Source organism: Mus caroli, unplaced genomic scaffold, assembly GCF_978045245.1.
Source record: "Mus caroli unplaced genomic scaffold, Mus_caroli_1 scaffold_1, whole genome shotgun sequence".
In the NCBI taxonomy this organism is placed as follows: Eukaryota; Metazoa; Chordata; class Mammalia; order Rodentia; family Muridae; genus Mus; species Mus caroli.
In genome coordinates, this window is record NW_028227256.1 from 112540148 (window position 1) to 112563630 (window position 23483).

The 23483-nt window shown below is 37.7% G+C and overlaps 1 protein-coding gene across 1 annotated transcript in view; it reads left to right on the plus strand.

The window, feature by feature from the left end:
* Positions 1-467: 467 nt before the first annotated feature.
* Cntnap5 (contactin associated protein family member 5) overlaps positions 468-23483 on the plus strand; it is a 928932-nt gene continuing 905916 nt past the window's right edge. Inside the window, exon 1 of the mRNA XM_029481690.2 lies at positions 468-1082. Within this exon, the coding sequence (XP_029337550.1) occupies positions 1001-1082 (82 nt within the window). The 5' untranslated portion in view covers positions 468-1000. The remainder of the gene's footprint in view (positions 1083-23483) is intronic.

The window sequence follows — 23483 nt, forward strand, 5'->3', positions numbered from 1 at the left end:
GTAGAAGGTCGGAAGATCTGAGAGCTCTCATATTCCTAAATGCTCAACCAGGAATCCCAATTAGAAAATCCTGCAAGTCAATCATCCAACCCTGCAAGGGAAATTGAACACACAACTTATGTTTTCTTTGACTCTCCCTTATGAAGTAAAGAAAAAGGCATTAGGCATCAGGTTAGGTCATTACCAAGTTTTCTATGAGAAAAATCCTAGGAGGAACTGTGGCTTCTGTCTTTCCACACCTTTAGGCATTCTTTGAAAACCTGATTTAAATGCCTGCAATTTGGTAGGAAGTGAAAGAGAAGGGGTAAGTATTTAGGGATGCTGGGATGCTGGGAATGCATGGATAGAAAGGAGAGAGAGAGAGAGAGAGAGAGAGAGAGAGAGAGAGAGAGAGAGAGAGAGAGAGAATAGAGAGAGAGAGAGAGAGATCTTTTCCTTTGCTTACCAGCAAGTAGATAAAGCATACCACAGCAGAGCCTCTGCTAGGGACATCCTAGCGACCAAGGATCCGCCCAGGCCACTTTTATGGACCAGTGTGTGGCTGGCTCGGCCGGGGGCGGTGCTGCGCGCAAGGCGCCTATAAGGAGCTGTCCGATTCCCTGGTGCTGAATCCAGCTCTCATTTCTGAACGAGGTGCTTTCGGCTATTGGTAAAGCAGGTCTCAAAGAGCTGCCCTGGAGCTTGCACCTTTAAAAAAGAGAATACGGAAGACGACGAGGCAAGCGAGGAAGGCAAGCACAGAAAGGGACAGTTGCAGGAACTATAAACCTCGATCGCAGCGCACAGCTCGCATCTCAGAGGAAGCCCTGCTGCGGTTTTGGTAGAGCTTCTGAGGATCAGGATGGAGTGAAGGAGAAGAGGGGCTCAAGGGGGTGGGAGAGGGTCAGACTGTGCAGAGGATAGGGAACAGTGCAATAGAGAAAAAGGAAAAGAGAGAAAAGCCAAGGCTCGTGCCTGCGAATTTGGCATTCTATTGGAAGAGATCACTCACTCGGGGGAAATGGATTCTTTACCAAGACTGAACAGCGTTTTGACTTTGGTGCTCTCAGGCTTGTGGCATTTAGGATTAACAGCAACAAACTGTGAGTACTTGGAGCTGGGGGCGGGAAGGTGAGGTGGGACAGGGTGCTCCTGAGAATAACTATCCACTGTCTGACTGTATATGCTCTGGGTAAAAGAAAAGAGCAGGGTGAAAACCCTAACTAGTGTGGTTGGACTATTCCAAGCACCCCAAAAGTTAGCACAGCTCTAATGAGCTTGCTTTGCTAGACTGTCTGCCCCATTTTTAAATCATAAACTTCCCTTAACTTCCTGCTGTATTCATGGTTCTTAATCTCAGCCAGGAATTCACGGGCCAGGAATAAGCCTCTAGGGGCAGAGACACTCAGGAGCCACTGAGCAAGGTGATAACAGCGGACTGCAGCACCCACCGATTTACAATGTGCCCTTCGGAACACTTCTACCCTAACTTCCATCCTTAGCTCTCTACTGCTGTAGGCATTTTGTAACCAATGAGTACTCATATAAAAGGTTTGGGAGTTTGGGGTCTAAGAATTGTAGCCCAAATGTAATTGCCTCAGGAAATCAATGGCTGCTCTATCACAGGAGGGAGTGCTTTTAAAAATGCACACTCCACCCTCAAAATCCTTGTGCCCAGGAAGGAATGAGTATGTACTATGTTATCCACATTTCCACCCTAGCAAGCATAGAACACTGAATTTAATAGGCAGGAATTTTTGACTCCCAGAAATCTGCCACCTGCACTATTTATTTAAAGAATCCAGTTTGTCAAACTTGAATAATTCACTAAAGCTGTGAGAGGTTCAAGCTCAATTGCTCAGCTGCTTCTCTAGGCAGAGGAAGGGAAGTTTTTCCTTCCCTGGGAACTCCTAAATGAGAAAGTATGCAATTAAGCCATCTGTGTTGTTTGCAAGGATTGCTTACTACTGTCTCTCAAGTTTCTGGGTTTGTTCTTTCATCTTCTTTTCCTACACTGAACCTCAGAAATATTATACAGACTAGATCAACTTTATTTTACTTTTGTAATTTTTGGTATCAGTATCAATTTAAAAAATAAAAGGTGAACTGACTTACTACAGAAGATCCCTCTGCCTTACATTAAATCCTTACATTATCTTGTCCCAGAACTTGCAGTCTAGAGAAAATACACGTGGATAGATGTTCAAAGTACAGTCAGTGTTTCTGTGATCCAAAGATTAGAAAGTTCACAATCCATAGTTGTAATATTTTCTTAAAGTTTATGTTATGAAGGAAGGCCAAAGTGGCTATCCTCTACATCAGGTTGGGATAAGCTAGTAAATTATTTTAGAGGATATATTGAGGCAAGTTTAAGTCAGTTAAATTGATTTTTCTCTTCTGCCTTTTCCCCCTTCTCTTTGGTTCCTTTCATCTCTTTCCCCCTTCTCCTTGAAAGTCTTCTCATGGTTCACAGAAGACAGACCAAGGGCTTTAGTTAGGAAATGACCTTTGTTACTGAGGTAGTTTCTCTACCTTCTGGAACACTAGAGGTCAGTATTTTCCAATTGATTCAAAGGTGTGGCTCTGAACTCTGCTTTCTCCTTAGCACGTTCCATTATCTGAAAAGAATGAATACTTTGAGGATCCAAAAGTTGGGAGTGAGAGAGACTGATTAAATGAGTAGACTGTATAGCATGAGTGCATAACTTGAGGTTCTTGAAAATTCCTTCTTGGAGCCATATATTCTGTAAACTAATTTAACTGTGGTCAATATATTTTGATAATGTATATAAAACTAAATGACATGTGTTTAAGACTTCAGCTTATCACAACCACAGCAGTTACAAAGCCAGCTCTGGGCATTTAAAAAGTGGTGATAATGAACTTGAGAATTTCCTAAGTTACTCTTGCATACCCTACATCTAAGCAACATGGCCATTTAGGGAGTGCTGCTAGCTAAGTATTCTAGAGACAGTTTTCTTAAGAAATAGCAGTGGGTGTTTATTGCACTGTAAAAACTGAATACATTCAGTAAACAGTAGGCTTACAGCAGGCACTGATTCTGAAATCAATGCATATTAGTGTTCTTCAGAGCCTATAAGTAAATGATCCTCAAGCAATCATGAATATCTTTTAGTTTCTCTAGGCTGCTGTGTACAATTTTTATTCATCAAGTGTAGTATTGGATTTGCTATGGATGTACAATTGGCTCCCATTCATATACACACTTTGATGAGTTACAAATTTCCTTTCCAAGAGTTTCCTTTTAATTTGATTTGTGAGAATTGTTGTTTAAGATTATTTCCCCAACATTTTAAGGAGTTTCTCATATCATTAGTAATGTCAGCCTTGAAGACTGAGTATGTTTCTAGGTTCTTCCATTATGGACAGACAGTTAAAGGTATTAATTTATAGGTGTGGGGTTTCTTATAAAATAACTTTTTATTCTCTGTCCTCTTTTGTAATGACTTTCTGTTACTGTTATTGTTGTGTAGTGTGCAACTATTTATATACATGTTTGGTTCTCTCATACTCTGTCTCAAATGTGGGCATTTATCTCCACAGGGAAAAATGAATGTTTACCCAATTACAAATTTTATAAGTTTCTGATTAAGCACAATGAAAACAGAATCAGGCTAAAAGGATTCCAGCCATAATACAGATATTACAAACCTATGGTGAGGATGCAATTATCTTCCAGTGATAAGAAGCTCTGTAAATATCACCATTTAAGATTTTCAGGATATTAAACAGATACAATGTTTCCATGTTTCCTTTGTGTATAGTCTGAGAGGGATGGTTAAATATATGTATATGTATATATATATATATATATATATATATATATGTGTGTGTGTGTGTGTGTGTGTGTATATATCATAAAAAATTAAAGATATTATATATTCAACTCCTTTGACACAAAATAATGCTATGACTTGGGAGTTTGATTAAATGAGGCCAGATGTCAGCATCTAAGGTTTTTTAGTCCCAGTAAAGTCTCAGACCAGAGGTCAAATACATATTTAATTATTGCCTTTTCTAGCCTGCCAGTAAAATTCAGTGAGCAATTGAGGTATGTGTCTACTCCAAAATGCACAGCAGCTAAATATCTTACTAAGGGTATTCGTCTAAGTTTAAGCAAGTTAGTGTTTTTTTTTTCAAGTTAAATTTTTATCATGACACACACAGAAATATTGTTAATTTAATTTTTTAAAGAAAGATATTACATGAGTCATTTTAAATTTTAAGATAGTTTTAATTTTTCTGAAATAACTTAGAACATTCATTAAGTACCTCTTTGAGGTTTATTGCTACTCATTATTAGAGTCTCAGAGACATGTTAATGTGATGAGAATATAAAACTCCATGTTCTAGATTTTTCTCCCATAATGAATTTCACAACATCCTTGAGAAGTTGATCATGATATTAAAGAGATATCAGACCTTGATTTATCTGAACCAAATGGAAGAGAAATATGAGCAGTGAATGTGCTGTTCTTGTTGAGCAGGAGAATGTCTGTGCAGTGTTTTCCATAGCATCTACAGCTAGCTACCAGAAGTGAGAGACCCCCTGTATTGGTCATTTGGCAGAGTCTGAAAACTTTCTCCATTATCAAACTAGCTCATTTTGACCTTTAATGATTGACATGAAATCATTTTCCATTTCCTTCACCTAAGCCCCATATCATTTTGCAACTATGAAATATAAATGAAAAACTACAGCAGGGATTTCACTGCAAAGGAAAAGATGTGGGAGAAGATTATATCTACTGGAACAGCTTTGCTCTCATCTGCATTCTACTTCTAAGGAATAGCCATCTTTCCAGCTAAAGCCTTTCTTTTTCTCTGCCCATCTGTCCAAATGGCCTCAGTTTCCTTTGAGTGAATCACTTTACTTTCTCATATCAATTTATTATATAACTATAGGATTTGCAGCATCTCTAAATATTGTAGTTTTCAACTGTCTTTCAGTTGATAACCCAGACTGTGACAAAATATGAGCTATGGGTGATAATTACTCACAACAGATAAGAAGACGGGGAGTGGGTGTAGTTAGCTAATAAGGCAGAAGAAAATGGCATTTTAAATTTTTGAGAAGTTGCTTTGTACTGACTTGGAAATAATGATGACTTTTTTTTACTTCCAAAAGAAACCATTTCATCCATTTAACTATTGCTATGTTTGCCTAATAACCTTGTAAAGTTGCTCACTTTCCCCCAATATCCTTGGGGCCTAGGTTGAGGTAGGACGACAATGCTTACTTGTAATAGGTTCTCATTGTTAACCACAGATGCTACTGTCTGGTTATTTCATTTCTATGTGTTTGAAACAGATGCACTTCAAAACTGGGAGATACACATAATCAGAGTAAGAATTTAATGAAATTTTAATTCCTACTAGTAAATATACAGCATATATCCCTCATACACATTTACACTTTACAAGGCTTCTCAGCAAGTTAGATTAAGTGATCTAGTTAGTATGAATGAATTTCAGATGTGTACAATTTAACAATGTCCTCCAAATCACTAATTTCAGCAATGAGAAAATTCTGAATCCTGACCTAGATGCATTTTTAAACATAAATATCTTTTTAATGAAGTATTTTCCAATGAATGTTGCTATGTAATTTGTATAGCATCTGTAAAAATTTGGCATGATTCTTTAAGATCAGTCTCATAACTTTAGCATTGGAGAAGGGCATGAGCTAGCAGATTTCCACAAACCCAATTCCTGAGTCACACCTGAAAAAAAGAAAATGACAAAAACATTCAAACCAAGACTTGAAGCATGAGTGTAAATATCACAATGTTCAAAGAAAGCAGATTTATATCTGGGTTTGTACCCAGGTTGAGAATTTACTTTTCTTTCATATATTTTAGTTAAAAATTTAATAAGGGATGAAGAAACCTTTGAGAAGCGATTTCGAATATCCTGTTGTGTATACACAATCACAAGACAATGCCAGAAAGGGAACTTCTGTTGACATTCTATCCTGGAGGTTTGTCAATATTAGATCATTGTTCTGCTTAGATCATAGCTCACGGTGCAGTGAAACCTCATCATATGCAAACCTTGATCTGGCTTCTTATAATAATCTAAATATCACCCTCAATATCCCTGCTAACCAAATATAGAGATCTACATTTTACAAACAAACCACGCTGCTCATGTCTCTTGGATTTATTTGTACGTGTTGGTTATTACTTGGCCTATAATACCATTTTCACTTAAAAATTTTCCCTTCATAGTTTGCCAACTACACAGACTCCCCCCCCCCCCCCAGTATGGCATATGCTGGGAATACTTGGGAGAGTAGCAGGGGAGAATGGAGATGTTAAGGATCAAGATACATTGCATATATGGATGGCATTGTCACAGAATAAATGAAGTATATTTTTAAATTTTCTCAGTCTAGGTTAGGTTGTCACTATTTATCTCATTTTATAGCACTTTCTGTAATACTTGTTGCTTCAACTAAGATGTATTTCCTCTTATTTGAGCTACTGTATCCAATAGTTAAAATACAGAGCAACCAGATGAATGGAGAAATGACCTAATGGTTTTTAGCAAAACGGATTTTTCTATTCTGTATTGACAGAGACTTGTATTTAAGACAAGTTTTCTTCATATTATTATTTGAACAAGTATTAACTGTCACTGCTGTGGAAATTCCAAATAGAAGTCAACTGTAATATTAAACAAAAATGCAGACTGTCTTATGGAGTATGAGATATGCAGTCTCCATCTCCTACTGTATATTACTCTGGATTTATTTCAGAGAAGGCCTAACTTGGGCACCAAGAAGCCATTTATGTACTGGGGGTGGGTGGGGGTGGGCAGGGAATCTTTAGCCACCTGACATTACTAGAAGTTTGAGTTAATTTGATTAACTTCCATTTTGCCTGATTTCAACCCCCACCTTCTCCTCTTCTTCCAGTCCCTCCCTTAAAACTCCCTCCTCCTAGTTAGTATAGTTAGAACAGTAGTACCCCTTTCCATTCTCCTCAAGTGTATGCTGAAACTTGTAGTCCCAGCAGAACTAAGCATTATCCTTTCCCCAACTGAGGCCCAAACAGGCAGTCCAGCTCGGGTAAGAACATCCAACGGCAGGCAGGATATTCAGAGATATCCCCCACTCCAATTGCTAAGAGACCCACATGAAAACTAATCTGTATATCTGCTACAAGTCTGTGTTTTGTTTCTACAGCATATAAGACTGTGTGTGTTACTCATTTGAAGAACTTGACAATGAACTTATTCTTAAGTATTGTTTGTGTTTCTTAAAGTTGAGTTTCCTCTGTAGTTAGAGAAGTAAAGATTAATTATTAAGGCACATTACATGACCTCCAGGAATGGGGGAAGAGCATGTATAGCACCCACATGCTCTTTGGTTTGTGGTTTCATCTCTGTAGGTTCCCATGGACCCAGGTCAGGTGATTCAGAAGTAATTCTTTTAGTGTCCTTTACCCTTCCAGCTCATTAAATTTTATTCTCCACTCTTCCACATGACACCATGAGCTCTGCCTGATGTTTGGCCATGGTTTTCTACATCTGTTTCCATCTGCTGAAGGATGAATCCTCTCAGCAGACAGTTATATTGACATTCCTGTCTGCAAGCACAGCAGAGTATTATTAATAATGTTAAGAATTGACTTCATGTGGGATGGGTCTCAAATTGAAGCAGTCATTGGTTGGCTGTTTCCTTAGTGTTTGGTCCATCTTTATCCCTGCACATCTTGTAGTCAGGACAAACTTGGATTTGAAGGTTTTGGGAATGGATTGATATCCCCCTCCCTCCCCTGGAAGTTATGTGTGGCTACAGGAGGTGGCCACTTCAGTCTCTATATTCTCCACTGGTAGGGATTCTCAGACAGGGTCACCTCATAAATACCCTGCATCCTCCCCAGTCTCAGATCTCCAACTATTCCCAGAGAGGACCCCGAACAATTTCCATTCACACTGCCAGCCCTTTCCTGCACCCCTAACTTTCTTTATGCAATGTTAGTGAATGCTTCCTCTATAATTTGAAAGATACGTGGATCCATTGCTATAAGAAATTCCATCCATTGTCTTAAGTTTAATATGTAGAGTAATTGGATCCTATTCAATGGAATTTAGTGCTGAATTATGGAAAAGATTTTCATTTAATGGAAAATCCACTTCATTATTCTTATAAAAAAAATTTGAGACACCCATGTCATTTTCTTATGTTATGAACAGAAAGGAGTAAATGTCCGGAGACTGTGTGTGTTACTCATTTGAAGAACTTGATAATGAACTTATTTGTTTTCTTTCTTAAAGTTGAGTTTCCTCTGTAGTTAGAGAAGTAAAGATTAACTATTAAGATACACTACATGACCTCCAGAAATGGTGTAAAGCTTGGCAACCAGGAAAATAACTCTTTATTCATGCCATTGTTAAATGTTACAACAAAGGTAAACATGGGTGCAATGGCAGACAGAGAGCACCTTGCACTGTCTGGAGCATCCAGCTGTGCTCTTGAAGAATGTAAAACCTGAAGCTGAGAATTGAACAAACTCAGCAGACTAAAAGAGGGACACACTGGACACGATATAGGGATAGAGGTAAAGTAAAGAACTCTCTTAGAATGGATTGCTTCTTTTAAAATGGAAAAGATTCAGTTTCATCCAAAGGCTTTGATTTTTAAAATATCATAAATTTTATGCACATTTTATGCTTGCATATACACATATCCATGTGTACTACTCTGTATGTCTTCTGTGGGCAGAATCCAGAAGAGGGTATTACATACCCTAGAAATATAATGTGTGGTCCATTATTTGGGCAGTAGGAACTCTTACAGTCAAATTCACACAGTAAGATTTTAAATTTCCCTCTTTTAAATTTTGTGGATGTATGTGCATGCACATGTGGGTTTGTGCATGTGGAAACTGAAGATCAGACTGTGCGTTATCTTTAAGGACATTAGATACCTTCCTTGAGACAGAGTCTCCTATTGACCTAGAGATTACCAGTTAGTCTAGGCAGGCATTAGGCTAGTCCTTGGCATCCTCCAGTGCTGGGATTACACATACATGTCTCACTATGCAGATATATTATTTTAATATGGAGTGTGTGTGTGTGTGTGTGTGTGTGTGCAGGCGTTGGTGTGTGTTTTTCGTGCCTGGTGGCTGTATGCTCTTAAAGGTTATGCACATTCTGAGAATAAGACCAACTTTGTGGAGCTAATTCACTCCTTCCACCTTTGTGTGGATTTCATGTATAAAATGTTCTTCACCATGCTTACATGGTTAGCACTTTTATGGAATAAGCCATCTCCTGAATGTTATATATGGATTTTTTTTTGTAGGTTCTAAAGTTCAAGTTTAGGTTTTGAAGCTTTCAAGTTAAGAACTTTACCACCTATGCTATTTCCCCAGAACTTCTTCTTTTTTTTTCTTTTTAAGGATTAATGAGACGTTTAATGAAATAAAAAAAAATCATGTTAAGAAAACTAGATGTGGTAATTACAGCAACTCAGTTAACACCTACTAAAGAACCAAAAAAGGACATTTGGAAGTTCATCTCACACATTACCTCAAAGAGAAAAATGACCAAGTAAAGTCAGAGCACATGAACATATGAGTTACTAAGCATACAAAAGAAGATTTGCAGCTAAAATGTACTCTGTAAATAGTTCCATTGGTTGTGACAAATGAGAGCAATATATGCTCAAATGGTATTTTGTGTTCTGAAATGAAGTTCTTTTCTGGGAATTCAGAGCGTCCATTTTCTGAATAGAGTATATTTCATACAAACATGACACCATATCGCACATGCAGCCTGGATCCATCACACTGATGCAATCTTCTAGGCTATAAATTATACTTGTTTGTGTCAGCAAAATGAGATCTCATCATTAAAGAATGTATAATTAAAGCTCAACATCATGGCTCTCTCAACTGGGGATGGATCAGTCCTCCTAACTCCCTTAAATGTCTCCTATGTGCAAGGAAAATTTCTAAAGTTGAGTGCTTCAGGTGGTTGATCTTTAAGAATAAATCCCAGGGGATAGCATTTGAAATGTAAATGAAGAAAATATCTAATAAAAAAAGAATAAATCCCAATGTTTCTATACTGTCTACTTTCCTTTGTATAGATTCTTAGGATGGGGTGTTAACTCTTATCTGTTTCCTAAATTAGTTGAATCTATTGCGCTCTTCAGCGTTGACACCAGCAATGATAAAGACAGAACACACTTCCATGTGTATCATTTTTTAAATTTTTATTTGAAGCAAAAATATTCCTCAGAATACAGCCCAAACTGCATAGCAGTATAAAAAACTTTCCTGGGCTCAATGACTACCATGCTTGTTCTATAAGACTGAGGGCTTGAGTTTGAATCTCCAGCCCCCACAACAAGCCAGATGTGGTATTATACTTCTGTAATTACAGTATTCCTAAGGCCTCTAACATCCACGCATGCACCAAAATATGTGTAAAACCTCTCCCCACACATGAATGCCCACAAAAAATATACATAGCCACAAACATCACACATGTCATAAACATACACACACATCACACACATATCACATACAGACAAACATACACAAACATCATACTGGTATATACATCATACAAACACACTAAGAAATAATTTAGTTTGCAGAGAGAGCAGTATTTAATAGGCCATCTTCAACCACTGTTCCTGAATGCATCGTCAATCACTTTGGCTTTTATTCCCTTTGTTTCTTCTAAATACCATATGCTTTTCCTTGGATTCAGTCATTCTATTTCTGTGAAGTCATGTATCTTGTGCATTATGAATGTTGTTTTCTGAGATCATTGCTATACAGGGGGTGTAGAAGATTTGAGTGCTGGATTTCAACTCTGATTTGTTATACTGTGTGAACAGTCACCAAATATGATGCTTCCCAGTAAGGTGTATTAGAGCATAGCTTGACACAGATCATCCATCTACAGGACACTTTTGGATATCCACGTAGTTCCATCATCCCTACCTACTGTCTCTAAACAACTCCTCCATGATTTCACTAATTCCTCAAATCTGTAATTATGGATGAATACCTTCCAATTCACAGAAATTAACTACACAGAATCCATTAGGAGAGAAACTACAGAGTAGTATCTGTAATGAATACTTGACTGCTGAGAGGACAGACTGTCCAGGTAGGAATACTAAGTATAAGGAAGATGGGAAGAGAGTGTTTTGAGCTGAGGAAAGGGGGGAATTAGGCATGTTCAGGGTATCAGAATTAATTCTGCCCTCTGCAGGTTTGGAGGCTGAGTATAACCATTGTGTTCTTGCTCAGTGTACAAATGCTTTGTCTCTCACCTTGTGTAATCTCACAACTTCTGCCCTCTGTTGTCCTCTCACTGTACCTTCTTTCTCTACTCATCTTCCCCACTCCTTTGCTTGCTTCCTTCTCCATGGTCTCTTCTCCTATTCTTCTCCCTCTCCTCTGATTGGTTCATTTACCTTTTACAGAGTGACAGTTTTACATGTTGTGACTTAAGCTAATGCTTTTATAGATTTCTCACTCAAATGCCACAGATAAAGGAACTGAGTCTCAGGAGAGTAGTGGGAATTTGATCAGCACCGGAGTAGCCAGTGACCAGTGAAGTGTATAATTTCTAGAAATTTTCTCTTAAACACTCAGACAAATTTGCATTCAGATTCCATATTATATCTTTGCCTATAATAAAAATATTTCCTTGAATATTTAATTAAAAGTGATGACCCAAGTGTATTCCTTAGCCCAAAGCAGAGTGCTGTAAGCAATAGAGCATAAGTTTGACTTTTTGCCTCTGTCTGTGTTTGTTCCTTCCAAGATTCCTATATTAGAAAGAAGGCCAGTGTCTCTCCCTTTATCTCAGCAGAGCAGTTTGCTTCATTTTCCATTATCCACTTGCACTGATCTCTAACCTACATATTATTGTCAATCAATGATAGGAACTAGAAAATCTTGATTCACTGATGTGGGGAAACTTACCAGCCTTTTAGTGACTGTAAATGGAGCTTTAAGGACATCCTAAACCTATTAAGACTCTCCTACCCCACCTGGGTCTGTAGTGTTTCCACTATAGTCATCTGAGAGAACAGGTCAGATTTCCCTCTCCACTGGCTTTCTTCACATTAAACCTTGGGTTCAACCTTGACTAGAGTCCAGAAAGGTAGGTTGTTCCTTTCCAGGAAGCAATTAAGAGAAATTGCAACTCATTTTACAGGCATTACTATTATTTAGACACAATCAGAAGCACTATTGGCATCAGATGATGAACGCATGTGCCCGCACAAAGGAGCAAGAAAGAGAGAGAGAAAGAGAGAGGAGAGAAAGAGAGAGAGAGGGGGGGAGAGGGAGAGGGAGAGGGAGAGGGAGAGGGAGAGGGAGAGGGAGAGGGAGAGGGAGAGGGAGAGGGAGAGGGAGAGGGAGAGGGAGAGGGAGAGGGAGAGGGAGAGGGAGAGGGAGAGGGAGAGGGAGAGGGAGAGGGAGAGGGAGAGGGAGAGGGAGAGGGAGAGGGAGAGGGAGAGGGAGAGGGAGAGGGAGAGGGAGAGGGAGAGGGAGAGGGAGAGGGAGAGGGAGAGGGAGAGGGAGAGGGAGAGGGAGAGGGAGAGGGAGAGAGGCTCTGTGAGGATTTCAACATCCCATGTTTGGCACTTGGTGAGGTTTCAGTTTGTCCCTTACTACAGTTATGCATATGAAGAATTTTTTTCCCATCATTGTGCTAGCTTAGCTGGGTAGGAACCTGAATCCACATCATATCCTATACAATCCACTTTCCATTATTTTAAATCTCGAATAATTTTTTTCTTAATCTACTGTCTCATTAAAAATAACAGCCAAAATGGAGCTGGTATTAAAACTTGTGGGGTTGTTCATATTTTCAAAGTTATCTATCTTCAACTCCTGTTGGGAAATGATTTTGGTGTCCAGATCCACAGAATCTCCCCCACTACTATGTGAGACTACTTACTCTTACCTTGAAAAGCTTCCCTCCCCAACTTCTCTAAAGGATACTGTTATATATAACTATCTATTAAAAAAATTTGCCTTAACCACTGATTAAATCTTTCAACCACTGGTTAAATCTACAACCTTTTCAGTGCTTTCAGTACCTGTCAAAATAGCACTGTAACTTGAACTGCCAGTCCTTACTTTCCATGTGTGATGATTTTAATTCTGATTATAAACTTGATGAGATTTATAATCTCCATGGAAACAACCTTCCAGTCATGCTTATGAAGGATTATCTATACCATGTTAGTTGAGATTGGAAGACTCACTCCAAATATGGGTGATATCTTTTCATTGACTGGGTTCCTGGACTGAATAAAAAAAAAGAGAGAAAAGAAAACAAGCATCAGCCTTCATTGCCCTGCCTCATGGCTAAAATGACATATGACCAGTTGTCTCACCATCTGTATGTCTGCCCACCATGGTGGACTCTGTCATGGAGCTATGAGTCCAAATAAACTCTTCCCTCTTCATGTTGCTTTTGTAATGTTTAAATTATAGCCAAAAGAAAATAAAATAAGAGCATGTGAAGAGAATCATAGAAAACTCTTCTAACTTAACTAACTAAAGACTTTCTAGTACTGTAGGACTCACTGTCCATACAACTCATTCATCAGTATGTTGGTTTTGTATGTGTGTGTGTGTGTGTGTATGTGTATAATCACTATTAGTTATACAGCACAAACCCATGCTGTGTAATAACACAAGTGTTCATCTGCTGATGAATACTTATTATATGGGAGAGTAAAAATTACAAACCTCTACCCAGTGTCACTGTTCTTCATCCTTGGTCAAGTGCAGTGATGGACTCTGTCTAATGACCACAGAACATTCATTTGATAATGAGAAATGGCCCTTATGTCAGCTTCCTATCATCATAAGCTTGGTGGAGAGTTAGGCCAATAAATTTTTTGCTTTAATTTCAAGGTTTCATGAGCTTGGCCTTGTTCATCTTATTTTTCAATTTCTGCCTTGAATCTTTTGGACATGCTTCTTCAGGCTTTGGGGATTCTAAAAATACTTTGTTCAATGTTCAATGTCTTTTTCCTTGGGGCCACACTTCAATTCTTCTATAAATTCTTAAGGACAAGAAAGGTCTTTGATTATTCTGACTGTTAACCACAATAGCATCAATAAATATTTTGTTCTACTCTTAAGTACAACATTGAAAGGGTAATGCTATAAATACTGAAACTGTTTCCCAAAGCATTATATTTGAGTTTTCTGCAGGAAATTATATATAGAGAGAATTTCAGCATTTAAATCACAGTGTTGCTTTGGAGAAAAGGGGTAAGATTTCCCAGAATTTGTTGCTTCAGGATATCTTTTTCCTTCTGATTCTTCAAGGAAGGATCTTGTAAAGTTCCTTACACTTTAACAAAATCTCATCCCTTAACCTATTATTTTTCTCTCTACTTGTGTATATTTGCATGTGAGCTCATGGAGGGCACAAGACATTATTGATGTCAGTCCTCATCTTCTACCTTGTATCAGATAGGCTACATTTTAATTGTCTTTACTAGGCTGCCTGGCCTGTGTGCTTGTTCGGATTCGGCAGTCTCTTTATTCCATCTCTCTGTAGTTAATCTGGCACTGTACATGTACTAGATATTTAACACTACATGCTTTATGGGACTCTGAACAAGATATCAAACTTTCTTGACAAGTGCTAGTCCTTCTGTGCAATTTCTCTAGCCCTATATACTTCCTAGTTGCAAGAATCTAATTTCATAATTACATGCAAAATAATCATATTTTAAAAGATTTAGGGAAAGAGAATAGATGCTTGCTGGGATGGAGCAGTAGGGCCACTCTGGTAGCACAATATCTGCTTGCAATGGTCTGTGAGTGTCTGGTGTGGTTATTAATATGATCTCTGACTGAAGCCATATTAAATAAGTAGCTACCATTTTCTTGTGTTATTAACACATAATAATTATATATGCATATGTGATATAGTATAATCTTTTAATGCAGCATATACATTGTATTCTGATCATATCAGAATTTTCAGCATATTGTCTTAAGTGTTTACCATTTTATGTTGGTTGCCTAATAGCAACACATTCTGGTGTCCTTAACTATATCGCAGGATCCTCTAACTAGCCATGAAGCATTGTATATTTTAGACATCTAGAAAAGAAACTCCCACTTTTATTTTTAAACCACGGAAAATCTGATTTTCTCCTGCTGCTATTTATATTATATTAAGTGTCATCTTATTGGCATTTACTGATCTGTAAAGATAGCAGCTTGTCAAAAAAATATTGCCTCCTCACCTTGTTCTCCTTAGTTCGCAGTAAAGAGCTATTTTTATGTGAAGGAATTATCTTGTAAGGCCCTTGAATTATTCACCTACATCCCAGGCATCCCCTTGGGACCTCCTCAGAATAACCAATCTCATGTTAGCTATGATTAAATTGTTTATGTATAGCACAGTGAATGGCAAAATAACTACTTGAAAAAAACTGAATTACAGACAATTTGAGTAGATCTCTAGCCAAGGCAGCAAGCACACAACCAGGACATGTGGGGTACCCTTCACTGTCTCATGCCTCTTTACATTATGGTAAGAAACAAGCCTTGGACCATCAATAGTAAGAATGTCTCAGTGCGGCTCTCTACTGACAAATGTGATTGGAAAAAGTGACAAACACATATTAAAACAAAATCTGGATCTGGATCTGGTTTTGGTTATTGATTCTGATCTAAGTGATAATTTTTATCACATACTTAGTGCTTGCTCTGAGCAACATTGTTCAGAACATCTGTCCATTCAGATCTTCAGTGTCCTCAATCCTCCCTTTAGGGAGCTCTAAATGTCTTACTTTTTTACCATACTCTAGCATTACTTATGACAATTTAATATAGCACATAATATTTAATAAGTCATTAAAAATTAACATGATATATATATATATATATATATATATATATATATGCATGCATGCATGTTGTGCAACTTCGTGAAGATGGTGAGATATCTGTGTAGGGTATTTGCTTTTACCCAACCTATTTGTGTACAGGTATATGGGGTTTTGCTTGTATTCATGTGTTTACAACAATATGTGGAGAACAAACATGGACATTGGGTGTCTTATTCAGCTGTGTTCAGTTGCATTTTTGTTAGGCAGGTTCCTTAAATAAACCTGCAGCTCATTTATTTGGCTATGCTGAATGACCAATGAGTTAATCAATATATATAACAAAAACCACTCGTTCTTATGACTGTCAGGGTTTATTATCCCCCAAAGTCAATATTAACTCAGGTTCACCTTTGTGAATATTTACCTATCCAGACAAAGAATTGAAATTGGAATTAGGATGAAATTAATATCACTTTATTTTCTGAAATGGAATATTTTTTTTTCTAGGAGAATAGAAGTTATGGAGTCATGTGCCACTGTAGCTATTGTGATTCAGGATGGCTTTGCAAAAGCTTGCCTTGTATTGTGATTTACTGGAGGAATATGTATTAATTCTTTCATGGTGAACAACTGTCTAAGTAACAGACAGAATGGAAGCTTTGAATATAGTCATATTAGCATTTTACTAACTAGACCAGGAGTTGGTAAGGATTAAATACATGGACAACAGACCTAGTCTGAGCCAATGATTACCTTGGCCTTAGTATTTATTTAGGGTAAATTTTGTGATTATGAAGATACAGAACAACTTCAGTACAGTGAATAGAGCTACCAAAGTTTCCCATTGGTTTAAGATTTTGATTTTTCATACTCCCAGAAAACATGCTTCATTCCTATATGAGTATGGTTGTGTGTGTGTGTGTGTGTGTGTGTGTGTGATATGTATCTCGTTGTATGCATATCTATGTGTATCTGTGTGTGTATCTCTGCTTCTTTGTCTTTGTTTCTGTCTGTCTCTTTCCCTCTCCCCCCTCTCTGTCTATGTCTGTCTGTCTGTCTGTCTGTATGTATGTATGTATGTATGTGCAAAACTGTGTTTATATGTTTGCATTGAGAGTGAATACTTGTAGTCTCAGCATTAAAAGCACTTTCTGCCTGGCTTGCAACCTGAATTCCATCACTGAAATTCACATTGTAGATAGAGTAAATCAAGTCTTGCAAATTATCCTCTGACTTCGACACATATGCAGTGGCTTATGGATACACACACACACACACACACACACACACATGAAATAACCATTTTTTTAAAGAAGTACTTAAAAGTACTTTGTTGTATTGAAGAATGCCAATGAGAAGCAAGTTAAAGATGGGAGGCCATTCCTTAGAGTGTCATCCCATAAATCTGGATGAGAAGTTGTGGGAAAAGTTGTTTCTATAGTGGAAGAAGCATGTTACTGGGACCTTTCTGGTCCTCACATCCTTTAAGACAGGAAGCAGATAACAGATGGAAGAAAATCAAACCATAAAACCTCCATAACCTAGTATTTGATATTCAAGCCATGACAGTACATCATGACTTGTTGTAGAAGTATTTTTATATATTGGACCACGTTTAAATTAATTCAAATATTTGAATCTCTAAGATTTTCCTACTATTCTTGAAATACCTTATCAATTCTGTGTGCAGAATAACAGTATATTATTTGAATAAAGTTTCATCTTATAACAGACTGATACATTTTAATAAAACATTTCAATAAAAGTAACAGAATGTCTGATTTTTTTTTTCGGTGAACAGGGAAATCTTTTACATACAGATAAGTACACAGACTCTATTTTTATTTGTTCTTTAACAACAAAATATTTAAGGTTATCTAGCAACTTAAAAATCCTTTTCCAGCTATTAATGATTTGGATAAAAGATTTAGGAAATAACATATTAAGCACAGAGAGTGACTTTTTATTCAAGGTAATAAGTACCGTAAAAATTCATTTGTGTAGTTAATCCAAGAAACATTTGAGCATGTGAAATAAAATCAATTCAAGAGGAGAATGTATAACTCTATTGATGTTTTCACCCTTGTTGTAACATTGCTTGGGGGTAAAGAGTTTTATGTTTTCCACAGAAATATCAATTCTTTGTCAATTCAATTTGACTTAATGGGTTCATATTGCTAAGAATTTGTGACATCATAGTAAAATGAAGTTATTTTGTACTTTATCAAATAAAAATAATACAAACATGATGGCCAATGAAAGCCTTCTTTAATATAGTATCCGATTTACATCCCAGATTAGAAGCCAAGGTTAAAGTGGCAACTAAAGATTACAGTGAATAGGTGGTTTGACTTTCACACAAAGCCACAGCCATTAAGAGCTTGCCTCTCACATGTGATTAGTCACATGTTTATAAAAAGCAGAAACTGACATGTATTAATTTTGTATTTCTCTTCTCATAGAAACTTAACTCAGTAGGGATAGTAGAGATACAGTTATTATTTTCAATTAGAAATGACTTTACTCTGGAAAGTACATGATAATGTCTAGAAACATTAAATTAATTTGCTTCTTAAGTTTTCAAACATTTTATTTTTTAAGTTGAAGTATCTCCTCTGTCCTTATGTTCCCTTATTCTTCCGTTCCCTTTTTCCCTCCCACTAAGCCCTTTGCCTCTGTAGAAATTATTAATTTAGTTTTATGTCATCTATACTTATGTTGCTAGAGGCCACAAATGAGAAATTCTTGTTTTTCTTTTTTTTTAATTAGGTATTTTCCTCAATTACATTTCCAATGCTATCCAAAAAGTCCCCAATACACTCCCCCCCGAGTCCCCCCCTCACCCCCCCAACCCCTTGGCCCTGGCATTCCCCTGTACTGGGGCATATAAAGTTGGCAAGTCCAATGGGCCTCTCTTTCCAGTGATGGCCGACTAGGCCATCTTTTGATACAAATGCAGCTAGAGTCAAGAGCTCTGGGGTACTGGTTAGTTCATAATAATGATCCACCTATGGGGTTGCAGTTCGCTTTAGCTCCTTGGGTACTTTCTCTAGCTCCTCCATTGGGGGCCCTGTGATCCATCCAATAGCTGACTGTGAGCATCCACTTCAGTGTTTGCTAGGCCCCGGCATTGTCTCACAAGAGACAGCTATATCTGGGTCCTTTCAGCAAAATCTTGCTAGTGTATGCAATGGTGTCAGTGTTTGGAAGCTGATTATGGGATGGATCCCTAGATATGGCAGTCTTTAGATGGTCCATCCTTTCTTCACAGCTCCAAACTTTATCTCTGTAACTCTTTCCATGGGTGTTTTGTTCCCAATTCCAAGAAGGGGCACAGTGTCCACACTTTGGTCTTCGTTCTTCTTGAGTTTCATGCGTTTAACAAATTGTATCTTATATCTTGGGTATTCTAAGTTTTTGGGCTAATATCCACTTATCAGTGAGCACATATTGTGTGAGTTCCTTTGTGAATATGTTACCTCACTCAGGATGATGCCCTCCAGATCCATCCATTTGCCTAGGAATTTCATAAATTCATTCCTTTTAATAGCTGAGTAGTACTCCATTGTGTAAATGTACCACATTTTCTGTATCCATTCCTCTGTTGAGGGGCATCTGGTTTCTTTCCAGCTTCTGGCTATTATGATTGTCTCTAGTTATGTCATTTTTTTCCTGCAAATGACATCACTTAATTAATCTTTATGGCTCAGAAAAATTCTACCACTCATGTATATCATATGTTTATTACTTATTGAAATTTAGATAATGAGAATGGTTCTAGAATTTACTTATTTTGCATAATGCTACAATCAATATTGTGCAAATATCCCTGTAAGAGGTTGACTTGTGAATATCCACTTATTGTACAGTGTTGTCACAGAGAAGCTCAAACAACACAATCAATCATAGAGCAAGTAAACAGACATTTCTCAGAAGGTGAATAGACATGTGAAAATAAAGTGCTCAACTTCACCAGCCATTAAAGAAATGCAAATCAAAATTGCACTGAGAATCTGTCTCCCTTGCATCTGAATGGCTGTCATCAAGAACATAAATAGAAAATGCTGGTGAGGATGTGAATAGAAGGGAACTGTGTATCATGCTGATGGAAAATATGAACTACTCAGGCTGCCCTAGAAGACAACAAACTAAAAGTTTGCCTTTCATGGAGTCATCTTTGCTTAGCATAGTGAGTACCTAGTTCAGGGATATATTAAGGGTAACATCTTACGGTAGAAAGGAGACCACTGCACAATGGTTATCTCACATTCAAGTCAACATTGCCAAGGGTGGAAAAGCCAGCTCACATCTTTTACTGCATTATCTTATGTTAGTTGAAAATCAAAAGAAGTTTGCTTGCAATTTCTCCACCATATTAAGAGCCTTAGGATGGTAAACTGAAGGAATAATTTTGTTGTTGTTGTTGTTGTTTTCATTTATTGACACCAGAACCATTATCATCATTCCAGTGAGTGTGGTGACAATATTGTTGGCCACCTATCTGTGATTTGAGTAATACATTGCATGAAAGGTAGTTTTTGAAGAGCTCTAAAGACACGTGGTCTTGTAACATTACATGTTTAAATTGATATTTAGAGATGGACCACTTCTCCTCCTCTCCCCTGCTTCTGGAGAAATAAGAGACAACATAGAAGATGTGAGCTCCTTGTAATACAGACCCGGTGTGTCTAGATTCAGAACAGTGATGGCCAATGTTAAACTATTTTCACATTTTCTAGGCTCTGGGTGGCTTAGCTTTCAACCTCTTCCTAAATTTATCTGGTCAGAGTGTTACTCAAAGAATTCTTGCTACCACACTCCAACTGAATTATGATGCAGTGAAAGCATCTACTTCCATATATTTATAAAATCCTCTAGCACAAGCAGGAAATCTGTCAGCTAAGAAAATCCTGGGATAAAGCAAAAGGTGGCAAGCTGATATGATGGTATGAGCTTTTGAGATGATAGAGCTATTTGTCTCAAGAAAGGCTGGGTACCTGAACTTTTAAGTTGACATTTCCTAGCTCATTTAGCAGCTCAAAGATCAAGTAGAAGAAGGCCTTGGCATTGATTGCCTATCTACTCACCTTTCATCTTCAATTTTAAAATAAATTAAATCTTAGGCAAAGTCTTTAATTCATCCTTTAAATGTGAATAGATTTTTCTTTCCTCTATCAGATGTCTGTGTTTAAACAAAAGGCAAGCTCAAATATCAGAGACCACAGGATTGCATAACATCTTCGGTGTCAAATAGCATAGTGGATGCCAGTGTTACTGATGTGCATCTTTAATATCAGAGCATTGTAGGTGCTTAATTATGTTACCTTATTCAGCTTCTTAAGTGTAGAAATATGACTTCAGAAATATTTCCCATACAATATCATCTTTCCCCAGCATACCCAAGAATAGTTCTAGGACTAGCACTTCTCACCTCCCATCTCAAAACAAATTACTTGCCTCTTTATCATGACTCTTCTGCAAATGCTTATGAATTGTTAGATACCATACCTATATCAGTCTTATCTCTTTTTAAAATTTTCTTTTATTGGACATTTTTTAAATTTACATTTCAAATATTATCCTTGTTCCCAGTTTCCTCTCCAGAAACCCCACTATCCCTTCTCTCCTCCCCCTGATTTTATGTGTGCGCTCCCCCACCCACCCTCTTACTCCTGCCTCACAACCCTGCATTCCCCTACACTGGGACATCTAGCCTTCACAGGATGAAGGGCATCTCCTCCCGCTGATGCCCAACAAGGCCATCCTCTGCTATATATGCAGCTGGAGCCATGGGTCCCTCCATGTGTACTCTTTCTTGATGGTTTAGTTCCTGGGAGCTCTAGGGGCTCTGGTTGGTTGGTATTGTTTTTCCTATGGGAATGCAACCCCCCTCAGATTCTTCAGTCCTTTCTCTAACTCTTCTATTGGGAACTCCATGCCCAGTCCAATGGTTGGCTGTGAGCATCCATATCTCTATTTGTCAGGCACTGGCAGAGCCTCTCAGGAGACAGCTATATCAGGCTTCTGTCAGCCCTTCTAAGAAGGACTGAAGTATCTACACTTTGGTCTTCTTTCTTGTTTGGCTTCATGTGGTCTGTGAATTGTATCTTGAATATTCCAGGCATTTGCACGAATATCTACTTATTAATGAGTGCATACCATGTGTGTTCTTTTGTGACTGGATTACCTCCCTCAAGATAATATTTACTAATTTCATTCATTTGCCTAGGAATTTCATGAAGTCATTGTTTTTAATAGCTGAGTAGTACTCCATCATGTAAATGTACCACATTTTCTGTATCATCTCCTCTGCTGAAGGACATCTGGGTACTTTCCAGCTTCTGGCCATTATAAATAAGGCTGCTATGAACATAGTGAAGCATGTGTCCTTGTTATGTATTGGAACATTATTTGGGTATATGGTCAGGAGTGGTATAGCTGATTATGGTCAAGTAGAGGATGTCCTAGTTGGGCATCAGAGGGAGGAGATGTCCTTGATCCTGTGAATGCTCAATGTCCCAGTATAGAGGAATGTCAGGGTGGTGAGGGAGGAGTAGGAGAGTGAGTGGGGGGAGCATCCCCATAGAATCAGGGGGAGAAGGGATGGGATAGGTGGGGTTTCTGGAGTGGAAATCAGGAACAGGGATAATGTTTGAAATGTAAATTTTAAAAATGTCCAATAAACAAAAATTAAAAAAAAAAGAAAAAAGACTGATATAGGCATGGTAGCTAACAATTCATATGCATTTGCAGGAGAGCTATACGTCAGTTAGTACTAAGTCCAATTTTCTGAGGAACTGCCAGACTGATTTGCCAAGTGGTTGGGACCAGCTTGCAATCCCACAAAAAATGGAGGTGTGTTCCTCTTTCTCCAAATTTTTCCCAGTATCTGCTGTCACCTGAGTTTATTATCTTAGCAATTCTGTCTGGTGTGAGGTAGATTCTCTGGATTCTTTTGATTTCCATTTCCCGGATGACTAAGAATGTTGAACATTTCTTTAGGTGCTTCTTGGCCGTTCAATATTCCTCAGTTAAGAATACTTTATTAGCTCTTTATCCAATTTTTATTAGGGTTATTTGACTCTCTGGGGGCTAACTTCTTGAGTTCTTTGTATAAATTGGATATTAACCCTCTATTGAATGTAGGATTGGTAAAGATCTTTCCCAATCTGTTGGTTGACATTTTGTCTTAGTGACAGTGTCTTTTGTCTTACAGAAGCTTTGTAATTTTATGAGGTCCCATTTGTTGATTCTTGACCTTAGAGCATAAGACATTGGTGTTTTCTTCAGGACACTTTTTCCTGTGTCCATGTGTTCAAGGATCTTCCCCACTATCTCTTCTATTAGTTTCTGTGTATCTGGTTTTATGTGGAGGTCCTTGATCCACTTGGGCTTGAACTTTGTACAAAGAGACAAGAATGGATTGATTAGTATTCTTATAGTATTATTTCATATTTGACTTTGTTTTACATATCTTACTCTTAAGCTTTCCATAAACATGTTCTCACATATAATTTATATTTTATTTGTCAAAGTTACAGATATGACATATGATGCATAGAAGATAATGCAACTGGTTGGTTCTTACTAACATGCAGAAGACACATTGTGACAGAGAAGATACAGTAGGTTA